Genomic DNA, 19,804 nt, shown 5'->3' with positions numbered 1-19,804 from the left:
AGTTATAGTCTTGCAAAAAGTCATTAAATTATTTCTGTATGTTATATAGTAGCTCCCTTCACTTTTTGCAGAACAGCAAATCTAGCTTCTTTGTACAAACTTAGAGCTTATCCAAAGATTTTTATCTTTTTTTAAAAATTTATTTATTTATGTATTTATTTTTGGCTGTGTTGGGTCTTCATTGTTGTGCGCGGGCTTTCTCTAGTTGTGGTGAGCGGGGGCTACTCTTCATCGCCGTGCGCGGGCTTCTCATTGCGGTGGCTTCTCTTGTTGCGGAGCACGGGCTCTAGGCGCGCGGGCTTCAGTAGTTGTGGCTCGCGGGCTCTAGAGCGCAGGCTCGGTAGTTGTGGCGCATGGGCTTAGTTGCTCCGCGGCATGTGGGATCTTCCCGGACCAGGGTTCGAACCCGTGTCCGCTGCATTGGCAGGTGGATTCTTAACCAGTGCGCCACCAGGGAAGTCCCAAGATTTTATCTTTTTACCTCATATTTCTTGGAAATTTAATGGGTATACATTGTCTTCTTTCCTATGCCTTTTCGCTCAAGCAGCATATATATCAATACTGACTTTTTCTTTCTTAGATGTAGTTAAAAAAAAAATTTCTTAAGAAAGAAAGAGATGAATTTTTTTCCCCTAAATCTTTCTTGAAGGTCAGGGGCTTTATCTATGAAAAAGTAGTAAATAGTTATTTGTAACCTATGTGACGCAGCAGCCAGCCTTAAAATAGTCCTTTCCGGCTAAGAGTTAGAATAATGGATACTAGTATCATTGTTTGGGCTGCTTTTAGTTTCTCTTAATCAAAATTACTAGATGATAGCCCTACTATATAGCACAGGGAACTATATTCAATATCCTGTGATAAACCATAATGGGAAAGAATATGAAAAAGAATGTATATACCTATGTATAACTGAGTCACTTTGCTGCACAGCAGTCATAAACACAACATTGTAAATCAATTATACTTCAATAAAAAATAAATTTAAAAGGTTACTAGATGATGGAATTCAAGAACTTGTTACATGTTACTACTTGGTGTACTGAAAATCATTTAAAAGTAAAGACTCTCTGTCATGCAAAAGAAAAAAGAAAAAAAAAGCTGTACTGACTAGGGATAATTAAAGGAACTCCCATTGTAGATCCAAATCACCAGAGAATGCGCGCGCATGCGCGCACACACACATGCTGCTACAGGTAGTGGCAGAGAAGGCAAAAAGCTGACTGTAAGGTTAAAAGCCTGCAGCTCATGCTAAGCACATGGACAGCTTACCAAACCCTGCCGCATGGGGGACCTGCAGGGGGCATGGCAGTGTCTCAGGGCCAGAAAAGCCAAGCTCCTCCAGGCAAGACCCAGCTCACCTTTCTATTGTGTCTCCCTTGGTGTCTATAATATGTCCTTAATAAAAAAAGGACAAACGAATCGTCATCCAAACTAATCCTGGGTGATTAACAAAGTGAATCTCAACCTCGTGTTAAACAACAGGGTTTGACGTGCCCGTTAATTACCCTTTATATGAGGTGGGATCATTACCTCTGTCAAACACATTCTGTGTTACCTCCCTATAAAGAGTAATACTGCAATCACATTTGACACACTGTCATTGTGTCTGCACACAGGATGCGAGAGAGTGGCACGCTGCCCACATTTACCGAGAAATCGTAGCCACGCGGATTCCTGCCATTTGCTGAAGGCTGACTATGTAGCAGGCACTGGTGCTGCCCTCGGACAATTTAGCCCAATGATCACTGCTATGGACTGAATGTTCATGTCCCCCAAACTTCATATGGTGAGCCCTAACCCCCAATAGGATGGTATTTGGAAATGGGGCCTTTGGGGGTGATTAGATTTAGATGAGGTCATGAGGGTGGGGCCTCATGAAGGGATTAGTGTCCTTAAAGAAACAGAAGAGACACCAGAGACCAGAGCCCCCCACCCAAAAACAGCACCATGTCAAGACACAGCAAAAAGGCAGTCATCTGAAAATGAATTTGCCAGCGCCGTGACCTTGGACTTCCAGCCTCCAGAACTGTGAGAAGTAAATGTCTGCTCTTTAAGTCACTCAGTCTACAGTATTTTGTCAGAGCAACCGAGCTACGACAGTCCCCACTGACACATGAGAAGAGTCAACACAGAAGGTATGAAGCACAAGCCCAAGTTCAGCAAGTGAAACCAGGCTCTGAATCAAAAGGGAATATACTTTGGACCAACAAGCATACAATGCCCTTCCTTAGGAAAATTAATTCTTTCAGACCACCAATATCACCATTTATAAAATAACTTCTGTTCATTGAATTTGCTCACTTCATATAACTCACAAATGATAAGAACTTCATCCCCAAACTCTTAGTAGGGATAAAGTTCTAATTGTAAAGATGTCAATTTTATAGGAGGAGGACCCATAGATCAGGCTGCCTAACGGAACGTACTGTGAGGATGGAAATGTTATCTGTGCTGCCCAATGCAGTGGCCACTAGCCCAGTGGTCCTCAACCTGGGACAAACGTGCCCTCCAGGAAACACTTGGCAATATCTGGAGACATTTTTGGCTGTCACAACTGGGTGAGAGGGTGCTACCGGCATCTAGGGGGTCAAGGCCAGGGGTGCTGCTAAACAACCTCTGGTGCACAGGACAGCTCCACCACAAACAGTTATCTGGTCCAAAATGTCACGAGCACTGAGGTGGAGAAAACCTGCACTAGTCACATGTGACTACTGAGCATTTCAGATGTGGCTACTGAGACTGGGGACTAAAATTTTAATTTTATTTAACTGCAATTAATTTAAATTTTAGAATTAAAAAATTTAAGAGACTAAAACTAACAAAACAGGAATTCAAATGTAAATAGCCATGTGTACAGTTTCAGACAGCACAGCTGTCAAGAATGTGCGTAAATATAAAATAAAGGTCTTATTTCCCAAGGAAACAAGAACAAAGTATCTTCAGGGAAAAGAGAGATCTGATCCTTAGGATTGGCAAATAATAAGCATAAATAAAAGCATAAAAGTGAACACCCAAGAAGCTTTAGGACACATGTCCCGGCACCAAACAGGAAATCGCAGGGAAACTCTCCCTCTGTCACTGCAGGCCACTCACTCTTGCAGGGTCTCCACCCCCTTTTCTTTGTACTGCAGTTCTTGCTTCATCTGGGTCAGCTCTCGCTTTAATCTGGAAAGCTAAAGACAAATTACATTTTTTTTTCCCACATAAAGAAGCTGTGAAAAATGATTTCTACAGTTGTTAGCATTGTCATCTAAGTTTCTGACTACCTTGCAATTCACGGGGTCACCCATTCTCTCCATGGCCTTCCATCCCTGGCATATCAAACAGCCCTGGCAGAGGGGCCGGCTCGCTTAGACCCACAAGGCCCGGGTCACGAACAGCTTTCTACCACGTGGAGCCCTGGAACCAGCAATGATTTTCTTTTTCAAGGTACTGATTTACACATTGCAATGAGCAAACTTTGTCATACTTTTTTCATCCTCTCTTCTGCTTACTACCCACAGATCCCACCTAGGAAACCCTGTTGCTCAAAGCACGGCTCCCCGCTACCTGGAAGTCAGTCGTCTGCAGTGCTTATTTAAACAGGTGCTAGGACCCACTCCAGGCCTTGTTAAAACTCGGTAGGGGCGAGGCAGGGGGTGTCTGGAGCTCACACTTTGAACTGATGCCCCAGGTGTTTTTCGTTGGTGTACTAGAATGTGAGAACCACGGCACTAAAAGAGACACTCTGGTTTAGGGACTGAGACACCAGGACGGGAGGCTTGGCCTCTAAGCTGTCCCCCGTCCCCCCTCCCAGACACCCAAGACAAGGGGCTGAAGGGATGGAACATGGTGGCACACAAAGAACCCGGCACCACTGGCAAGGAGCACCGGCACCTTCTGGTCAAACGCCATCGTAGGCAAGATTTCTCTGGGAATACAGCCACCAGGGAAGAACAGCAGATGCTAAAGCTGCTGAGGGACAGGGCTGGCAGCCCACTAATACAGGGAAGCGGCCCTCTGAGGTCGGGCCCCGATGTCACCAAATCTATCCAAACGGGGGGTGAATCTAGCCCCATGAAACACACTGAGGGATACAGGTGATTTTTTGTTAGATGGGCTGAGGCTTTAAAATGAAACTTTTCCCTTCCTATCGGAAAAAAAAAAGTGGAAAGTAAAACCAAATGTGGTAATAATTCATGAAATGGAAAATCTTACTAAAATATGGGTGTTATACACACTGGCCACCATAAAATGAACCATGATAAGCGATGTTACATAAAAACACATACGGGGCTTCTAGTTGTGAAAATATTCGTTTTACTCACCCTATCCCGACGACTTGCTATTTCTGCTTTAATTTGGTATGGGTCGTACTTTGTATTTGTTGAATATCCAAAGAAGGCTAAACAGAAGGAAAATATTTTATTTTATAATGGATCCTTTAAAGTAAATAAATACACATAGATACGAACTTCTGATTCACCATATTAAGTAGTTAATTCTCAGTCTCAGACTTCCAAGTTGGCGCTGGCTCCTGAAGAATTAACATTTTACAACCTTGAACCTTGATGTTTGATTTTTGCATGAGGCCCTTCTACGTGATTCCACATAATAAAATATATGGCTATAGGTAAATCAAAACTCTGTTTACTTCAACTGCAAAACTACTAGGGTTAAAAACCATATATACACGGGGGGAGGGGTACGGTTATGGTACAGAAAACTATTCTAACTATGTAAACAGTACATACAGTATGAACCCATTTTTACTTCCTTTTAAAATGCACGCACCCATGGAAGTCACTGGAAGAAAAGAACCCAAAAGTTGACTGCTATTCTCAATGGTTTCATTGCAAAAGATTTTATATTCACTCTCTTCATACCTATAGTCTCCACATGAACGATTTTTGACATAAGAAAGAAAAAAAAACCCAAAGATTTGTAAAATGAAAAAGACAACTTTCTAGTCACGTATCAGTATCTGGCAGGCTTGAGGAAAAGCTATTCTTCCACGTTGTTGGTTCCCCGAAAGCTGAAGCAAAGCACCCACGCTGTTATTCTAAGCAGCTTGGTTTTTTTGTTTTTTGGTTTTTTTAAATTTATTTATTTAATTTATTTATTTTTGGCTGCATTGGGTCTTCGTTGCTGCACGCGGGCTTTCTCTAGTTGCGGCAAGAGGGGGCTACTCTTCGTTGCGGTGCGCGGGCTTCTCATTGCGGTGGCTTCTCTTGCTGTGGAGCACGGGCTCTAGGCACGCGGGCTTCAGTAGTTGTGGTGCATGGGCTTAGCTGCTCCGCGGCATGTGGGATCTCCCCGGACCAGGGCTCAAACCCGTGTCCCCTGCATTGGCAGGCAGACTCCTAATCACTGCGCCACCAGGGAAGCCCAGCAGCTTGTTTTTGAGGGATGTTTAGCTAAATCACATCGCATAGATAAATGCTTTCTTCAGCGGTGCAGCACACATGATTTAAAGCCTTTTAACAGACACAGCATCGTGATTACAGACGGCTAATACCTGGGGGTGAATGAGGTGCGCTCAGCCATCCAGCTGTGTGCTAAGCACAGTCAGCCAAGCCCTCTCCACTGTCTCAGCGACGGGGGCAGCTCGCGGCTCTTTCTTTCTCTTTTTTTTTTTTCTTTCTTTTTCTTTATTTTTTTAAATTAATTTTTATTGGAGTATAGTTGATTTACAATGTTGTGTTAGTTTCTACTGTACAGCAAAATGAATCAGCTATACATATACATATATCCCCTTTTTTTTGGATTTCCTTCCCATTTCCGCCATGTCTAATTTCTATCACCCCATCCACCTCTCTGCATCCCTTTTTCTTGATGCTTCTGTCTCCTTTCTCTTAGGCCTTGGAGCCGCAGTGACTTGGTTCCCGTCCCTTCCTGAGTTGTGGAGGCTCCTCTTTCTTCATCTGAGAGTCACCCCACACTGGTGTAATCTGCCTCCGGGTCATTTTCATTAGTTTCACCTGCTCAGAAGACCCATCAGCAGGGCCAGCATCCATTCTTTTACTCCTTTGATCTGGGTACCAAAGGCTGTCATACAGGTAACTTACATGTCAACACCTAGAAACTAGTTTATAATCATCTCCTGATTTCATATTGGAGAAGTTGGCTCAAAGCCATCAAGTGGGGCTTCCCTGGTGGCACAGTGGTTAAGAATCCACCTGCCAAGGCAGGGGACACGGGTTCGAGCCCTGGTCCGAGAAGATCCCACATGCTTCGGAGCAACTAAGCCCTTTCACCACAACTACTGAGCCTGCGCTCTAGAGCCCGCGAGCCACAACTACTGAGCCCGCGTGCCACAACTACTGAAGCCCGCGCGCCTAGAGCCCGTGCTCCGCAGCAAGAGAAGCCACCGCAATGAGAAGCCCGCGCACCACAACGAAGAGTAGCCCCTGCTCGCCGCAACTAGAGAAAGCCCGCGCGCAGCAATGAAGACCCAATGCAGCCAAAAATAAATAAATAAATTTATTTTAGAAAGCCATCAAGTGGTTTAAACAGCAAGAGCATTTAATATCCTCAAATAGAACCACATCCTCAAACAGAACCACATCCCAACTTAATTTGAGCTGTTCAGATATCTACTGTTTTTAAAAAAATACAGTTCTATGGAAAATCTACTATTCTAAGCCCCAGTCAGAATTTCAAATTACTAGAATCTACTGGAAATAAATATCTGGAGGAGCTGTTTGCCAAATTTATCTCAAATGTTCTTATATTTAGAATTCTAATCTCTCAAAAACACAGAGTAAAATGTTTCTTAAATAGAATTCTTTCTAAGACGAAGAATGTTTATTTCCACATCCTAGAACCTCCATCTTGCCTGACTCTTTGGTCTTATTTAAGACCAGTAATGAAAGCAACACCTCAAACAATGCCCTTAAGAGGCAGAAGTTGAAATAACTTATAAAATCTCCACATTAAACTCCTGGGACTTAAGTTTCCCAAGCCTGAGCTTAAGGGGCTTCCACTGGGGCCCAGACAACATGCAAATAAGCCTAGGGCTTGCTGACTCCTTCCACGTGGGGCCACTTGTCACCTTGCAGCTGAGGAAGACAATGCCAACAGTTACCACCTGGGATCTTTCCCATTCCGGGTAGAAAGTAACCCCACCACCAAAGTCCAGGGAAGTTAACTGCAACGTTAAACATCAGTAACAATGATCTGAAATCGTTGCCAAAACTTTCTGCCTGTGCAGTTTCATAGGGAAAATGAGCAAAGAGCCTTGAAGTGCACGCTGGAGGTGTAGTGGGTACAGATGGACAGATACATGGCAACCCGCCCCCAGTTCTCCTGCGTAACTAACAGAGCCCTGAGGCACTTGGGCATCCGCCTCTCCCCCAGGACACTCAGCCTGGACCAGTCCTGGAGGGGGATCCCGATAAACCACGACATCACTGAGCTGCCCAGTCCACCAATGGGGAGGCCCACCACCCCCTGGAGGACGCGGCTAGTGACAATGACAGCCTTATTGTCCAGGCCGAGGGGAGTTAGTCTTTTCTGCTACTTATAGCTGAAAACATCCTAAATGGTAAAAGGTTTTACTTATTGATACCATTCATGTTACCTTTGCCACGGTCTCTTAAGCTATAAAATTCCAGGACTGGGATGAGGGAAAAGGCAACTCAAGTACCTAAGATGGTGAGTACATTTTATCTTCAAATGCTAAGGAGAGTGATAAACACTGGCAGAACTTCTAATGACATAATTCAATTTATAAAGACAAATTCTCAGTTCCTGATGTCTGCCAGTAAGTCTAATGGAACCCGTTTGTGGAGTCCAAGGAAAAGCTCAAGACTCTGGACCCCATTTTTAATGGCACGTACACCACAACACTTAGAAAAAGAAACATCTTCCTCTGTTAAGACACGTCTCCAATCTCAAGGTTTAGGATAAATACGAGACTTTCACCTCTGAAGCTTTCTTCTCACTTGAAGAGTTTGAGTGGGCAGAGCTATTAAACAGCTTAAGGAGGCCGCTCAGGCATACAGCATTGCTTTGGATGATATAATAAGAAGGTCATAGCTTAACTGGACCTCACCAATGTAAATTACTATACCTTGCTATTATAGGGTAACTGTCACATTTATTTCATCTATCCTCATAAAATCTTTGTGAGAGATGACGATTATGTTTCCCCACTTTATAAATGAAGGCTGAGTGTGTAGTGACTTGACCTACATTGTGCCATCAGTCAAAGAGGGACTTCTGTCTAGAACTTGGGCTCCTGTGGGTCAGATTAGCTTTTCCAACTTAAGAAGAAATGGCCCTCCGGCTCCCCGGTGCACAACAGGAGAACTCAATCTGTGTTATTTAGCACTCAAAATGCTGCAGACCCCAGTAATTACTTTGGATTTCGATTTTATGGGTTATTAAAAGGGGGAAATGTGTCCATGTCTGTCCCTGTCTCCGTCTCCTCTTACACACAGGCCTCCTCTGGACCGTGAGAACCCAAGATCGCCCCAGGCGGATGACATGCTTTAAAAGAGGGTAGTCCTTCTCCAAAGGCATCCTCTGGGCAGGCAGACGGCTCCTTGGGACCAGGTGTGCGCCTTCCAGGCGTCGGCACCGCACGGAGCTGCTCGAGGGAGCGCAGGAGGACTCCGGCACAGAGGACAGCAAGCCTGGACAGTTCCGTGCTGACAGGTACTAATTACCAGAGCCGACCAAGGCATGCCTGTAAACAACCGAGGCCAACTAAAGAGGGCATGACCTCTCTTTTAAAGGCACCAGAAGCAAAGGAACAAAAAAATCTAACAAGCCCACTGAGAGGTAACCTACAGAAGTAACACAAGAGCCCACCAAATCCAAACCAAGAAGTCCCTCTCTAGGGCAGACGAGGAGATCTGGTAAACATGTGTGCTCTGCGACAACCTTCGAGATTGAGTCCTGCCAACTAATACCTGGGAAGATGCTGTGTGAGCCATTTTTTTCCTGCCTGCTCCAACATGCCTGTGTGCAGGAAAACGAAGGGCTGAATGGATGGACTGTGGCCCTTATCCTCAGCTAGGCAGGAGATGAGAAACCTTCACCAGGGAAACAAGGGAAGATAGTCTTTGTGGGATGGGCCTGGAGCCTCAGAAAGAATTCGGCCGGACAGAGGACTGATAAGGTCAAGCTTCCCCACCGCCCGAGCCAGCCCGAGCCAGGAATGCAGGGCGGGTCAGCGCTTTCTCACCGGAGATAAGGCTGACTCTTTCCCAGGCACCAGAAGAGACTTTGGCTGTAGGCTTCTGGGAGCTCCCAGGAGCCAGGGTAACAAACAAAGTCATACTCCTGCTGCTGGAAGAAAGGATCACAATCGGTGGATCTCAACTCTGGGAATCCCCTGGGGAGCTTTTAAAAAAAAAAGTGTCTGGCCCCAGCCAAGGCCAATTAAACCCAAATCTCCAGGGGTGGCAGTGGGGCCCAGACAGAAGAGTTCTCGAAAGCCCTTCGGGAGATTCCTCCAGTGCAGCCAGGGTTGAGAACCACTGGTGCAGATTCTTCTGCAAAGGACCAAATAGTAAATATTTCTGGCTTTGTGGGCCACACACTCTCTGTCTCAGTTCCTCGACTCTGCCACCGTAGCTGCTACAGACAATGGGTAAGTGAATGGACCTCGCCAGGTCCCAATAAAAGTTTATTTACAAAACACCCAGAGTGGACAGGATTCAGCCTGCGGGCCAAAATTTGCTGACCTGTGGTTCAGACTATAATTTACCCCAAGCAAGAATTCCTTCTAAAAGGTCCTGCAACTGGTCATATACTTCATCTGAACGCACCTGGAGGCCAGAGTTTCTCAGGAACAATGAAAAAAAAGTTTCTGAAATAACGAATGTATTCAGTGTTTAAAAAGAAGGCAAACAGAAGAACATATTGCAGTGAAGAAAGTAGGAGAAAACTCTACAAAATGGAGGTGCAGAGAAAGTACTGGGTGTGTCTTAGAGACTGAGTCCTTTGTAGTGAAGAGTTCCATGCCAGGGTTCTACAGAGCATTGGACAGGAGTGGGCCCCAGGCAGCTAGCTCATAAGCGAACAGAACTAAAGCAGAGTTGGGGTCTTAGTCTCATGGGGATGTGTGTGCTCAAATCCAGCAAGGCATGACTTTGTTTTGGTCAGAGACAAAAAAGTTAAGGCTTGGATATTCCCAGGCACCAGATGGCCCAATACTGACACAAAATCTTTCCTCTCCAATGAACGGAGTTTTATTCTGATGACTTCCATAACTCAGGGGGAAATCTGTGAAAGGTGTGGAAGAGAGCACTTCCCCTCCCCTTGCCCTCCCCCATGCCCTTCTGCTCCAATACTGGAAATGACTTTCTAGTGAATTCCTCTGTTTACAATTATTGCCTCATTTTCCCCTACAATCAGCCGTTCAGGATAAATCGTGTCCCCAACACCAGGCGCTAAGGAAATATCTGTTGAAAACTAAATGACTAGTTTAGTGATCCCACCATGGGCCACGAGAAAATCAAGAAGCACAAGGCGTTCTGCCTGCCACGTGCCCCTTCAAGTGTTGTAAAATTGCCAGACAACTTGTCAATTTATAATGGGTCCTTATTTCCAGGTAACTTGAACAATGGGAGGGCAGGCTGTTCCAAAGCCACGATCAGTTCTTCTGAGCTGACTCTTCCATGTCTCGGAAATACTTCACAGCACTGAAGGCTAGCTACACAAAAAGATCTGGGTTCAAATCCAAGGTCTACCGTTTACTAGGGATGTAACCTTCAAGGAGTAACTTAGCCTACCCAATATTGTTTCTGTGTGTACACCGAAAATAACATTACCATGTTACAATGCTTCACGATGCTGCAATCACAACAATGCAGGAAAACACTAGCCCATTCGATGTTGGCTCCCTTCACTCGGAGTCACTGTCAATGAAGGAAGTAATGGGAAATAAGTCCAAATCTCCCTCTGTTCCCAGTACCCGAGCAAGGAGCCCTGCTTTAGATGACTAACAGTGTGAGCGATCTGGGTTGTGCCAGACCCAGGTGGCCAACTGGAGCCCAGGTGTGCCATGGATCCTGCCACCAGCAGCTCCTGATGTGGGCCCGGACCTCCGTAGGAGACATCTGTTAGAGCACAAGCCACCAGGATCACTGTCTTGAACTTCAGCCTGTGGCCAGAAATAGTTCATTTGAGTCATATCTAACAGAATGATCCTCAATGAAGTTCAGGTTACATGGCAAATTGAAAGAGCTTGATCAAAAACCCCAGGGATAGCAGCAACTTGATAAAATGCTTGAATTAGTTCCTAGCTTCCATTCGTAGTCTTTCTCCCTGAGGAGACAGGCTCCAGCAAGAGCCACTGGCATCTCCAGCCCTTCATGAAAACGGCCTAAGCTAGCCTCCAATGCCACCTGCACGAGTAGAGGCAGAGATCGCGTCTATGCAGGGACCTCTCACGGGTTGGGGAGTGGAGTCTCATGGTAGGATCTCAGGTCAACACCACAGAATCATCACCTTCCTTGACTCAAGGTTTCCTCATACATGACTTCAAAGACAGCATCTCAAGTGTTTCTTTTTTACTGGGCCTTAATAAAATTCTACAGAGCACAGGAAGAATGAAATTGAGTGCAATTCCCTACTTGCCCAAATGTCAATGGAGTGAAGAGCCCGTGGAAATACAAAAACTGATGCTGAGGGAAGTCCCAGCTCCAGGGGACTATAAGTTCCGGATGCCCTTACCCTCTAGGCTCCACGTTGCTATGGGACTCCTCCCCTCGGGCTGGGCATAGAATCCGATAGGCTGCAACTACGTCCTCCTGTATTTGCATCCTCAAGGGCTCCAGTCCCGAGTCCCCACACTCACTGCAACTGAAGTCCTGGCTGCACCAGTACAGTAACCAGTACATAAGACACACCTTCTCTTGATGAAATTTGTCCTTTCAATGACTGGCAAGAAACTTCCTGCCAGGTTTTTCTGATATGTGCTTCTCCCATCTTAGAAAGACTGACTGGAAAGCCTCTTTGGAGACCTAACCAAACCTGACCACGGAACAGATGAGGTGCCTACAGGCTACTGGGAAGAAATACTCTATTAGGTTGAATCATATGAAATTGCCAATATTTGGGCCTTTTTAAGCTACAAAAATGACAATTTTATACGGTTCAATCTACCTCTACCAAGTAACTTTTGGAAAGGTTTAGAATCGCTAACTATATGCTTTCAGAAACAGTTATAAGCCAATGCTTTAGCCAAGTGTGACCTCGAGGCACCAAGTCCATGAGATCACTTAAAAGAGACCATATGCTGAGCCATGAAAGTCATCTGAATAGATATCAAAAGATCGAAATCTTATACGTCTAGTCTCTGACCACAATGGAATTAAATTAGAAATCAACAACATGATACCTTTAAAAAGTTCCAACAACTTACTTTTTTTTTTGGCCATGCCACTCGGCTTGCGGGATCTTAGTTCCCCGACCAGGGACTGAACCCAGGCCCTCAGCAGTGATATCGAGGAGTCCTAACCACTGGACCACCAGGGAATTCCCCCAACAACTTACTTTTCAAAAAACCCATGGGTCAAGAGAGACATCACAAAGAAAATGAGAAAATATTATGAACTGACTGAAAACGAAAATACCAAAATTTGTGGGATGCAGTTAAAGTAGTACTTAGAGGAGAATTTATACCTTTAGAGGCTATGTGAGAAAAAAGAGAGGCCTGAAATCAATGGTGTAAGCTCTCAATTTAGGAAGGTAGAAAAAGAAGAACAAATTAAAGCCAAACTAAGTAGAAAGAAGGAAATAATAAAGAGGACAAACCAATAAAGTAGAAAACAGACAAGAAATAGGGGGAAAAAAAAAGAAAACCAAAAGCCAGTTCGCTGGAATGCTACACACAGTCGATAAACATTGAGCTGTGGTGATTAAGACACAAATTATTAGTATCACAAATAAGAGAAAGGACACCAGCTCAGCGTCCAGACATTGAAAGAATCATGCAGGAATTCTACGAAAAACTTCATAAATCTGACAGCTTGGATCAGCGTTCAGCGGATTCCCCGTGGGCCAAATCCAACTTGCTACTGTTTTTATACTTTTCTCAGAACAAGCCACACACATCACTTAGGTATCATCTCTGGCTGCTTTTGCAGTCTAACAACAGGGTTGAGTAGCTGCATCTAAGATCATATGACCTACAGAGCCTAAAACACTATCTGATCCTTTACAGAAAAGCTTACTGATTTTTGGATTAGATGAAAGAGACGAATTCCTTGAAGCACACAAATACCAAAACTGATTCAAGAAGAAACAGGAAAATCTGACTAGCCCTGTACCTATTAGAGGTATTGAATTTGTAGTTACAAACATTCCCACAAAGACCTCCAGGTCCAGATGGCTTTTCTGGTGAATTCTATCAAACTGTTAAGAAAGCATTAATACCAATCCCACACGAACTTTCCAAAGCCTGGGGAGAAGGGAACACGTCCCAATTCATTCTGTAAGGCCAGTATTATCCTGATACCAAAATCAGAGAAAGACATTACAAGTAAAGAAAACTAGGAAGAGACCAGACTTTTCTAAAAACTAGCACTGAGCTGACCCATCACATTCTGATGGATAGTTAAAAAGAAACAAACAAGAAAAAAACCTAGTACATACCAATAGCTGAAGAACAAGAGATGAAGCAGCCTGGAAACAACATAGCATCATACCTGAGCCTGCATTCTCTCATGGCACGTGGAGACACAGCTATCTCAATTCCTGCTACAGGGGGCAAAGCCCACCCCCACTGCTCTCTTCTTCACAGCTTGTATGCTGCAGTGAAAAAGATGTTTGGCCCCTTGGCCTCAACTCCATTCTGACCTACAAAACGGGATAAAGCTTTGACCACATCTTTAACGTTCAAAGCTGTGTCACCAGAGCCAAATACCCTGCAACATGGCAGTCACGTCACAGGTAAGTCCCTCCATGTCTCGACCAGACTTAGGTTTTATACAATAAAACCTAGCAGTACCAACTTCATACGCTCTCCCCAAGCTCACCGGCACGCGGGACAGTCATGGCCGCAAGCACCTGCGGTGGGCGGTTAAGCGTGACAACTCTGTCGGGAAGGGACCGGCTCAGGCAGTGACTGACTGGGTCAGTAACCAGAGGCTTTGGCTTCTGCGACTGGACCTGATTCCTTCAATTCCTGAGCATCTGCTGAGTCCTCCTGAAACAGGAGGCCACGTCTGGCAGGCTCCAAAGCTCGAAGGGGTTCCCTCTGGAAGACGTCAGTGTGCACCCATCTCACTTGAAGGGCAGACAGTGAGTTCTGAGTTCCCCTGATTCCCCGCGTTATACTGAGCTCCCCCACCTTCAGTGTCTTGCCCAAGAAAGTATGCTACAAAGAGACAGGGGCTTGACATGTGTGGAGGCTCCTGAATCTTTCCATCCAGGACCAACAAAACCAGCGTATGGACTTCCCAGGGATCACCCCAGACAAGCAGGAATAACGGCAGAGATGTCTGGGTGAAGCCCTTTTCCACGCTGACAAACAGAAGTCAGGAGGTTGTTTTGTGTCACTACCTGAAACGTGCTTGTTTATTGTCTCCCTTCCCCACCCGCATGGAAGCTCCGTGAGGGCAGGGGCCTCTCCTTTCTTGGGCTCCCCCGTGTCGCAGTGCCTGGGTACAAGGTGGGCAGTTGATCAACATTTGCTGAAGTAGCGGTAGTGAATGACCATCGGATTCCAGCATGGAAGGCTGACTACCTAACAGTTTGCGATTAGAAAATTTAGGAAGCTGTGTTGCCCGACTCAAGCTCAGTGTCTGCAGAAAGCCTAGCAGAGAGACGGCTTTGGAAGCCACGCGTGTTAACTGCGGGGGACGGTCAACTCACAGCTGGTGTACGAGCGGCCGTCGTCCTCGCACATCTTGTGCAGCTGCTGGTATTCCTCCTGGGCCAGCTCGAAACGCTGCTGCTTAATCTGGTAGATTTCTTTCTTGGCATTGAGGGCCTCCTGGGCTACAATTAAATACTCCTTCAGCATCCGTTCCTGCTCCCGCCGCCACTGTTCTCTGGGATCCTCAATCTGGGTAAGCTCTGAAATTGGAAGGGTAAGAACATAGGGGACTTCAAAGTAAAATCTTTACGTTGACCAATAATCATGCAGTTATGTGACTCGTCGATAAGAAAATTAATTAACTACCAGGAGGTACATTATGGAAGCGTCTATATAACGAACCTCTCAGAATGTGGATCACCTCCTATTTACACACCCACACTTGGGACGAGAAGAAAGCTCTGTAGACATGCAATAGCTCCATGGAGGGGAAGACGGTACCAGGCAACTTTTCACACTCTAAGTAAATGTTGGTGGACATGAACCCGAAGGAGCTCATCCCTGTCCAACTAAGACACATGTCCAACCTTCCTCTCCCTGCCTTCTTCACGCCGGGCTGCTGTGGGCTCTGCTGTCCCCGTGACTGGCTCATTCCCCTTCTCCCACCTCCCACGCCAGACGGCGTCCTTCTGCATTCTTCGTGGACTTCCCAGAAATCCCCCGTTTTCCGCTCTGGCTCTCTCACTCTACCAGCTCCCGTAAGGGCTCACGCCCACCTCCGGCTCCAGCCTCTCCCCTGAGCGCCCATCCTCTCTCTCCTCCTCCCTCCTAGAGGCACCTCCACCTGGACGGACGCAAAGTAATTCTGAGTCACTCGTCCAAAGCAGAACTCACTCTCACACAGCGCCCTTTCACTACACAAACCAAAGCAAACCCAAGGAAGCCACGCTGACGAGCGCCTGCTTCTCCCGCCTGCCCCTCGGAGTAAGCGCCTTCATCTGGATCTACCCACTGAGCCAACCTGGGACTCGCCCTCAGAGAACTCCTGCTCCTTTCCCCACGCAGAATATTCCATGGGTCATCCAGAACTGGCAATTCCCGCCCCTGCGTATAATAGTGGCTGACGTACGCCTTCTCTCCTTCTCCCCTTAGTTCAATCAGACCCTCACGATCTCTCTCCAAAAACACGCAGGCTGCCTGCCTCATCCCACCAAAAGCCATCCTCCGTGCGCTCACCAAAGTGACCTTCCCAACTCTGCCTCCGATTCTCTAACACGTGGCCTTTTTTAAAGCACAAGGTTGTACCTTGGCGTGATGAAATGTTCTGGAACTAGATAAAAGTGGTAGCTGGACAACACTGTGAATGCACCAAATGCCACTGAACTGCACACTTTTAAACAGTGAATTTTACGTTCTGTGCATCTCAATGGTTCTGTGCATCAAAATGGTTAAAAATGTAAACTTTAGGTCATCTTTGCCCCATACACACAAGAGTACCTGCTAGGATGTTTCAAGTAAGTCCTTCCTTTTTAAACCCCCTCCCAGCAACATCCCCTACCCCGCTTCACACTGCTACCCCAGGGCCCCTCCTAGAAAGCCTCTCTGGGCCTTAAAAGCTCCCATGGGGAAATAAGAAACAAAGACAACAAAAACCGGGGTCCTGACCTAGCCCGGGAGTCCAGATTCAGTGGGCTGAGGGGGCGCGGGCAGAGTCACAGCTGTTATAAGTGCCCAGATGTCTCTGACGTTGACTCAGCCATGAGACTCGCCCCGGCCGACAGGCATCGTTCGCACTCTGTCCAGTGCACCCGAGAGTCTTGGGAACCTTGAAGGTGATCCACGCAGGGCCCCTCTGGTCCCTCACCTCACCATCAATCTGCACAGTTCCAACTTAATATTTGACTCCTCAGGTTCTGTGCCTTTAGAGAGCTTTAAAGCTGTGCTATCAAGAGTTAGATTCTCAGGAGCAAGTTTTCTGGAATGGGGTCTCTGGCCCATGTACAAATTGTTACAATAATAATCTTTTTTGTTCCTGGGGAAAAAAAAAAGAGTTGGGTTCCCTGAAGGTCTCAGAGGCAGGAGGTGGTATGACCCTGGAGCTGATGTCTTCAGCCACATCCCCCACGGTGCTGGGTCATCCGTTATACTCAAGGTGGCCGGAAGAAAGTCCGTGGTGATTATTCGGTTTTCGGGTTCATGGCCAAGTCTAGCGTGTCATGTCGAATCCTTAGGGTGGAGCCTGGGTCTCACTTTCCTGTGTCCCCAGGGCCTCAAGAGTGGCCAGCACACAGAGGTGCTCTGTGACACTTGCTGTGACTCAGCCAGCAGGAGAGCAAGGCACACCAGCGGCAAAGAAGGGGACACAGAGGGAGGAGCAAGCGGGGTTTACGAGAGACGAGCCAGAACGGGTCAGTCCTGGGCCTCGGCGGCAGGCAGGCGGCTTCCAAAAAGGTTGTGTAAGGCGGATGCCTGTGCCGTTCAGCGCTGCCGCCCGGGGCCCAGAGAGGCCCACAGCACGGGGAAGGTGGCCCAGAAGGCCAGACAGCCCGGCCGCACGCAGCCCAGGGGCACCGGGCCAGCCAGGCCAGAGGGAGGGCGGTGGACACACCCGGAAGCCCTCCTGCCACTGGTATAACCGCCGGGGAGGGCAGCAGGGCCAGGGCGGCACTCACCCCCCTGCCCAATCCCTGGGTAAGAGCCGCAGTCACGTGAAGGCTGAGTGTACGGATCGGAAACTCCCCTGCCCCAGGACCCAGCCAGGATGCCTCGCCATTCAGGGTTCCAAATGCTGAATTCCGGAGGCCAGCTGGCAAGTGACAATGCAGGAATCAGCCCTAGAGATACCAGCCCGGGTCGATCACACTAAGGGGACAGGAGGAGCCGTGGGACTGAGCGTGGAAGGAGCTTCGTCACTCACATGCTGGGCACCCCGCCCCCGGCCTCCCCCGCACTCAACAAACTGAAGGACAGAAAGCACACCAAGGGGAACTTCGTATCCCCAGCAGTAATGACAATGAGAGAAACACTAGGCAGCTAGAACGAAAAGGGGGGAGTGAAGAAATGTGAATCTGAGAGAGAAATGGGTCCCCAGCTGGTCCTTGATGGAGGAAGGCTGAGGAGGCGGCAGAAAGCAAGGAGCGCGGGGCAGAGAAGGCCTGGAACCAAATGCTGCACGTGAAGCAGTGCGTCAGCTCGGCACCACTGACACTCCAGGTGGCTCAGCCTCTTCGGGGGGCCATCCTGGGCGCGGCACGAGGGTGAGCGGCATCCCTGGCCTCCACCCACCAGATGCCGGGAGCACCTCTTCCAGGCGTGACCATGAAAAATGCCCCAGACACTACCATGTGTCCCTGGGAGGCAAAACCGGCCCCAGATGAGAACCACTGCTCCCAACAATTCCACCAAGAAGGCTGGCATGGTCAAGGACCCATTATTTTAGCTGTGGTCTTTACATCATTTTCTCCCTTCACAAAGCTCCAAAAGGTTTGGTATATTAAAGTTAAAATCAAAGCGATAAGACAAAATGAAGTTAAGGTAACCACTTGGGCATTTATTGTTCCAAGAACCTGTAAAACTTCACTCTGCAAGAAAACACCCTTCCCATTTTGAGAGAGATTTCTATTACTGAAACTGCCTGGGAAATTTATTCCTTCTATTAGATATTCAAACTCTGCATTCCACATATTCCATGCAGGCCTGAGCAACACACAAGCCAGGTAGCTACACAACTGCTTCACTTTTTGAAGAACTCAGCTAATGAACACTTCCGATGACATTTATAAAAACCCAGTTTAATGCCGCATTGGAGAGTAACAATTGTTTCACTCTACAAAAAGAGTTCCTAGCATCCGTGGGATCAATGTGAAAAGTCATTCATATGTAACAACTCAAGTGTGGCACTCTACTTACTATTTATGTGGTCCATGTAATAAATTCCAATTTGTTTATCATATACAGTTTCCCATCCTAAAGGAAGTTCATCCCCAACACAATCGGCAAAGGTCAATGGCTTTGTTATCCTGCAAAATAAAATTATGAAAGCAAATTTGAAAGTGAGGTCAATTTCATGGAAGTTTGCTGAATCGACTCTAGAATTCAGTTTCAATACAAGATTATTATCTAATTGACTGCTTTTGCTCCAACTATTTGGTTGGAAAACTAACTACTGGCTTTGCCTAAATAATCATCAGTAACAATATCAGTACACTCACAGTTAAAAGCATTACTATCTCACAGTGCAACTTTAAATACCAGCAAAAACAGATATTGACAGTTACAAAACAGGTAAAACAAGCATCTTCTTCCAAGCTGTAGGTTTAACGAGGCGATGACAGTGGAATGTCGCTCTGCCACAACAACCGGAGAGCACCTAGGTTCTCATTCCCTGACAAACGTTCCCCCCTCACAACTTTCAGTTTCTGTACATTACAGCTTAAATGTATCTAAAATGTATTTGTAAGTTTCATCTACCAGTGGTCATAAGTGAAGGAGTTAAATGTTAACCACTGACCAAAGGCAAAAAGCCAAACAAGCATGGTAAGGATACAAGGAGATGCCTACTAAATACTGCCTGTATTCTTCACACAGTAGGAATCAGAAACTGCAAAGGATCCTCTTTGTTTTCCGGAGAAAAACAACAAAAGCACATTGTCTACAGACATTTCTCCTTGAAGTAAATCTGATCAAGGAAAGCTTGGCTTGACACAGATAGATAAAGGAAAGGTTTTCCAGATGGGTTTAAGTAGAACCTCCCCCGCCCCTATACCCCATGATCACGTTGATTGACAAGACAGCTGTGGCATGCAACAAGCCGCCCCTACAATCGTCTGAGCCCAGGCAGCTATCTATTCAGTTGTCTCTATAAATGCACACTGACTGGTATGCATGGGAATCTGATAACCTAAATTTCACTACCTCAGTCTTCCCACATCTCTGTTCCAGTCTCTGGCCCCAGGAAAGTGAGACACCACAACCAACGGCAAGCCCCACAAGACCAGTATGAATTCTGAACATGTTATTTCCCCAAACTGGTTCGACAACAAAGCTGTC

General features: G+C 46.5%; 1 protein-coding gene across 4 annotated transcripts in view; it reads right to left on the bottom strand.

Moving 5' to 3' along the window:
• LOC137758223 (protein WWC3-like) overlaps positions 1-18,774 on the bottom strand; it is a 66,669-nt gene extending 47,895 nt beyond the window's left edge. For 3 of the 4 annotated variants that reach the window (XM_068534432.1, XM_068534433.1, XM_068534434.1), the window contains exons 1-4: positions 18,665-18,774; positions 14,812-15,015; positions 4,308-4,384; positions 3,094-3,173 (exon numbers count right to left, since the gene is read on the bottom strand). In XM_068534432.1, the coding sequence (XP_068390533.1) occupies positions 3,094-3,173; positions 4,308-4,384; positions 14,812-15,015; positions 18,665-18,680 (377 nt within the window). In that variant the 5' untranslated portion in view covers positions 18,681-18,774. Of the gene's footprint in view, positions 1-3,093; positions 3,174-4,307; positions 4,385-14,811; positions 15,016-18,664 lie in introns of those variants that run through there. The other variant, XM_068534435.1, reaches the window with a different exon arrangement.
• Between the last annotated feature and the right edge of the window lie 1,030 nt (positions 18,775-19,804).

This window comes from Eschrichtius robustus, unplaced genomic scaffold (genome assembly GCF_028021215.1).
Source record: "Eschrichtius robustus isolate mEscRob2 unplaced genomic scaffold, mEscRob2.pri scaffold_749, whole genome shotgun sequence".
In the NCBI taxonomy this organism is placed as follows: domain Eukaryota; kingdom Metazoa; phylum Chordata; class Mammalia; order Artiodactyla; family Eschrichtiidae; genus Eschrichtius; species Eschrichtius robustus.
The sequence above is the reverse complement of the archived record's forward strand: the minus strand, read 5'-3'. Positions and strand labels throughout refer to the sequence as shown.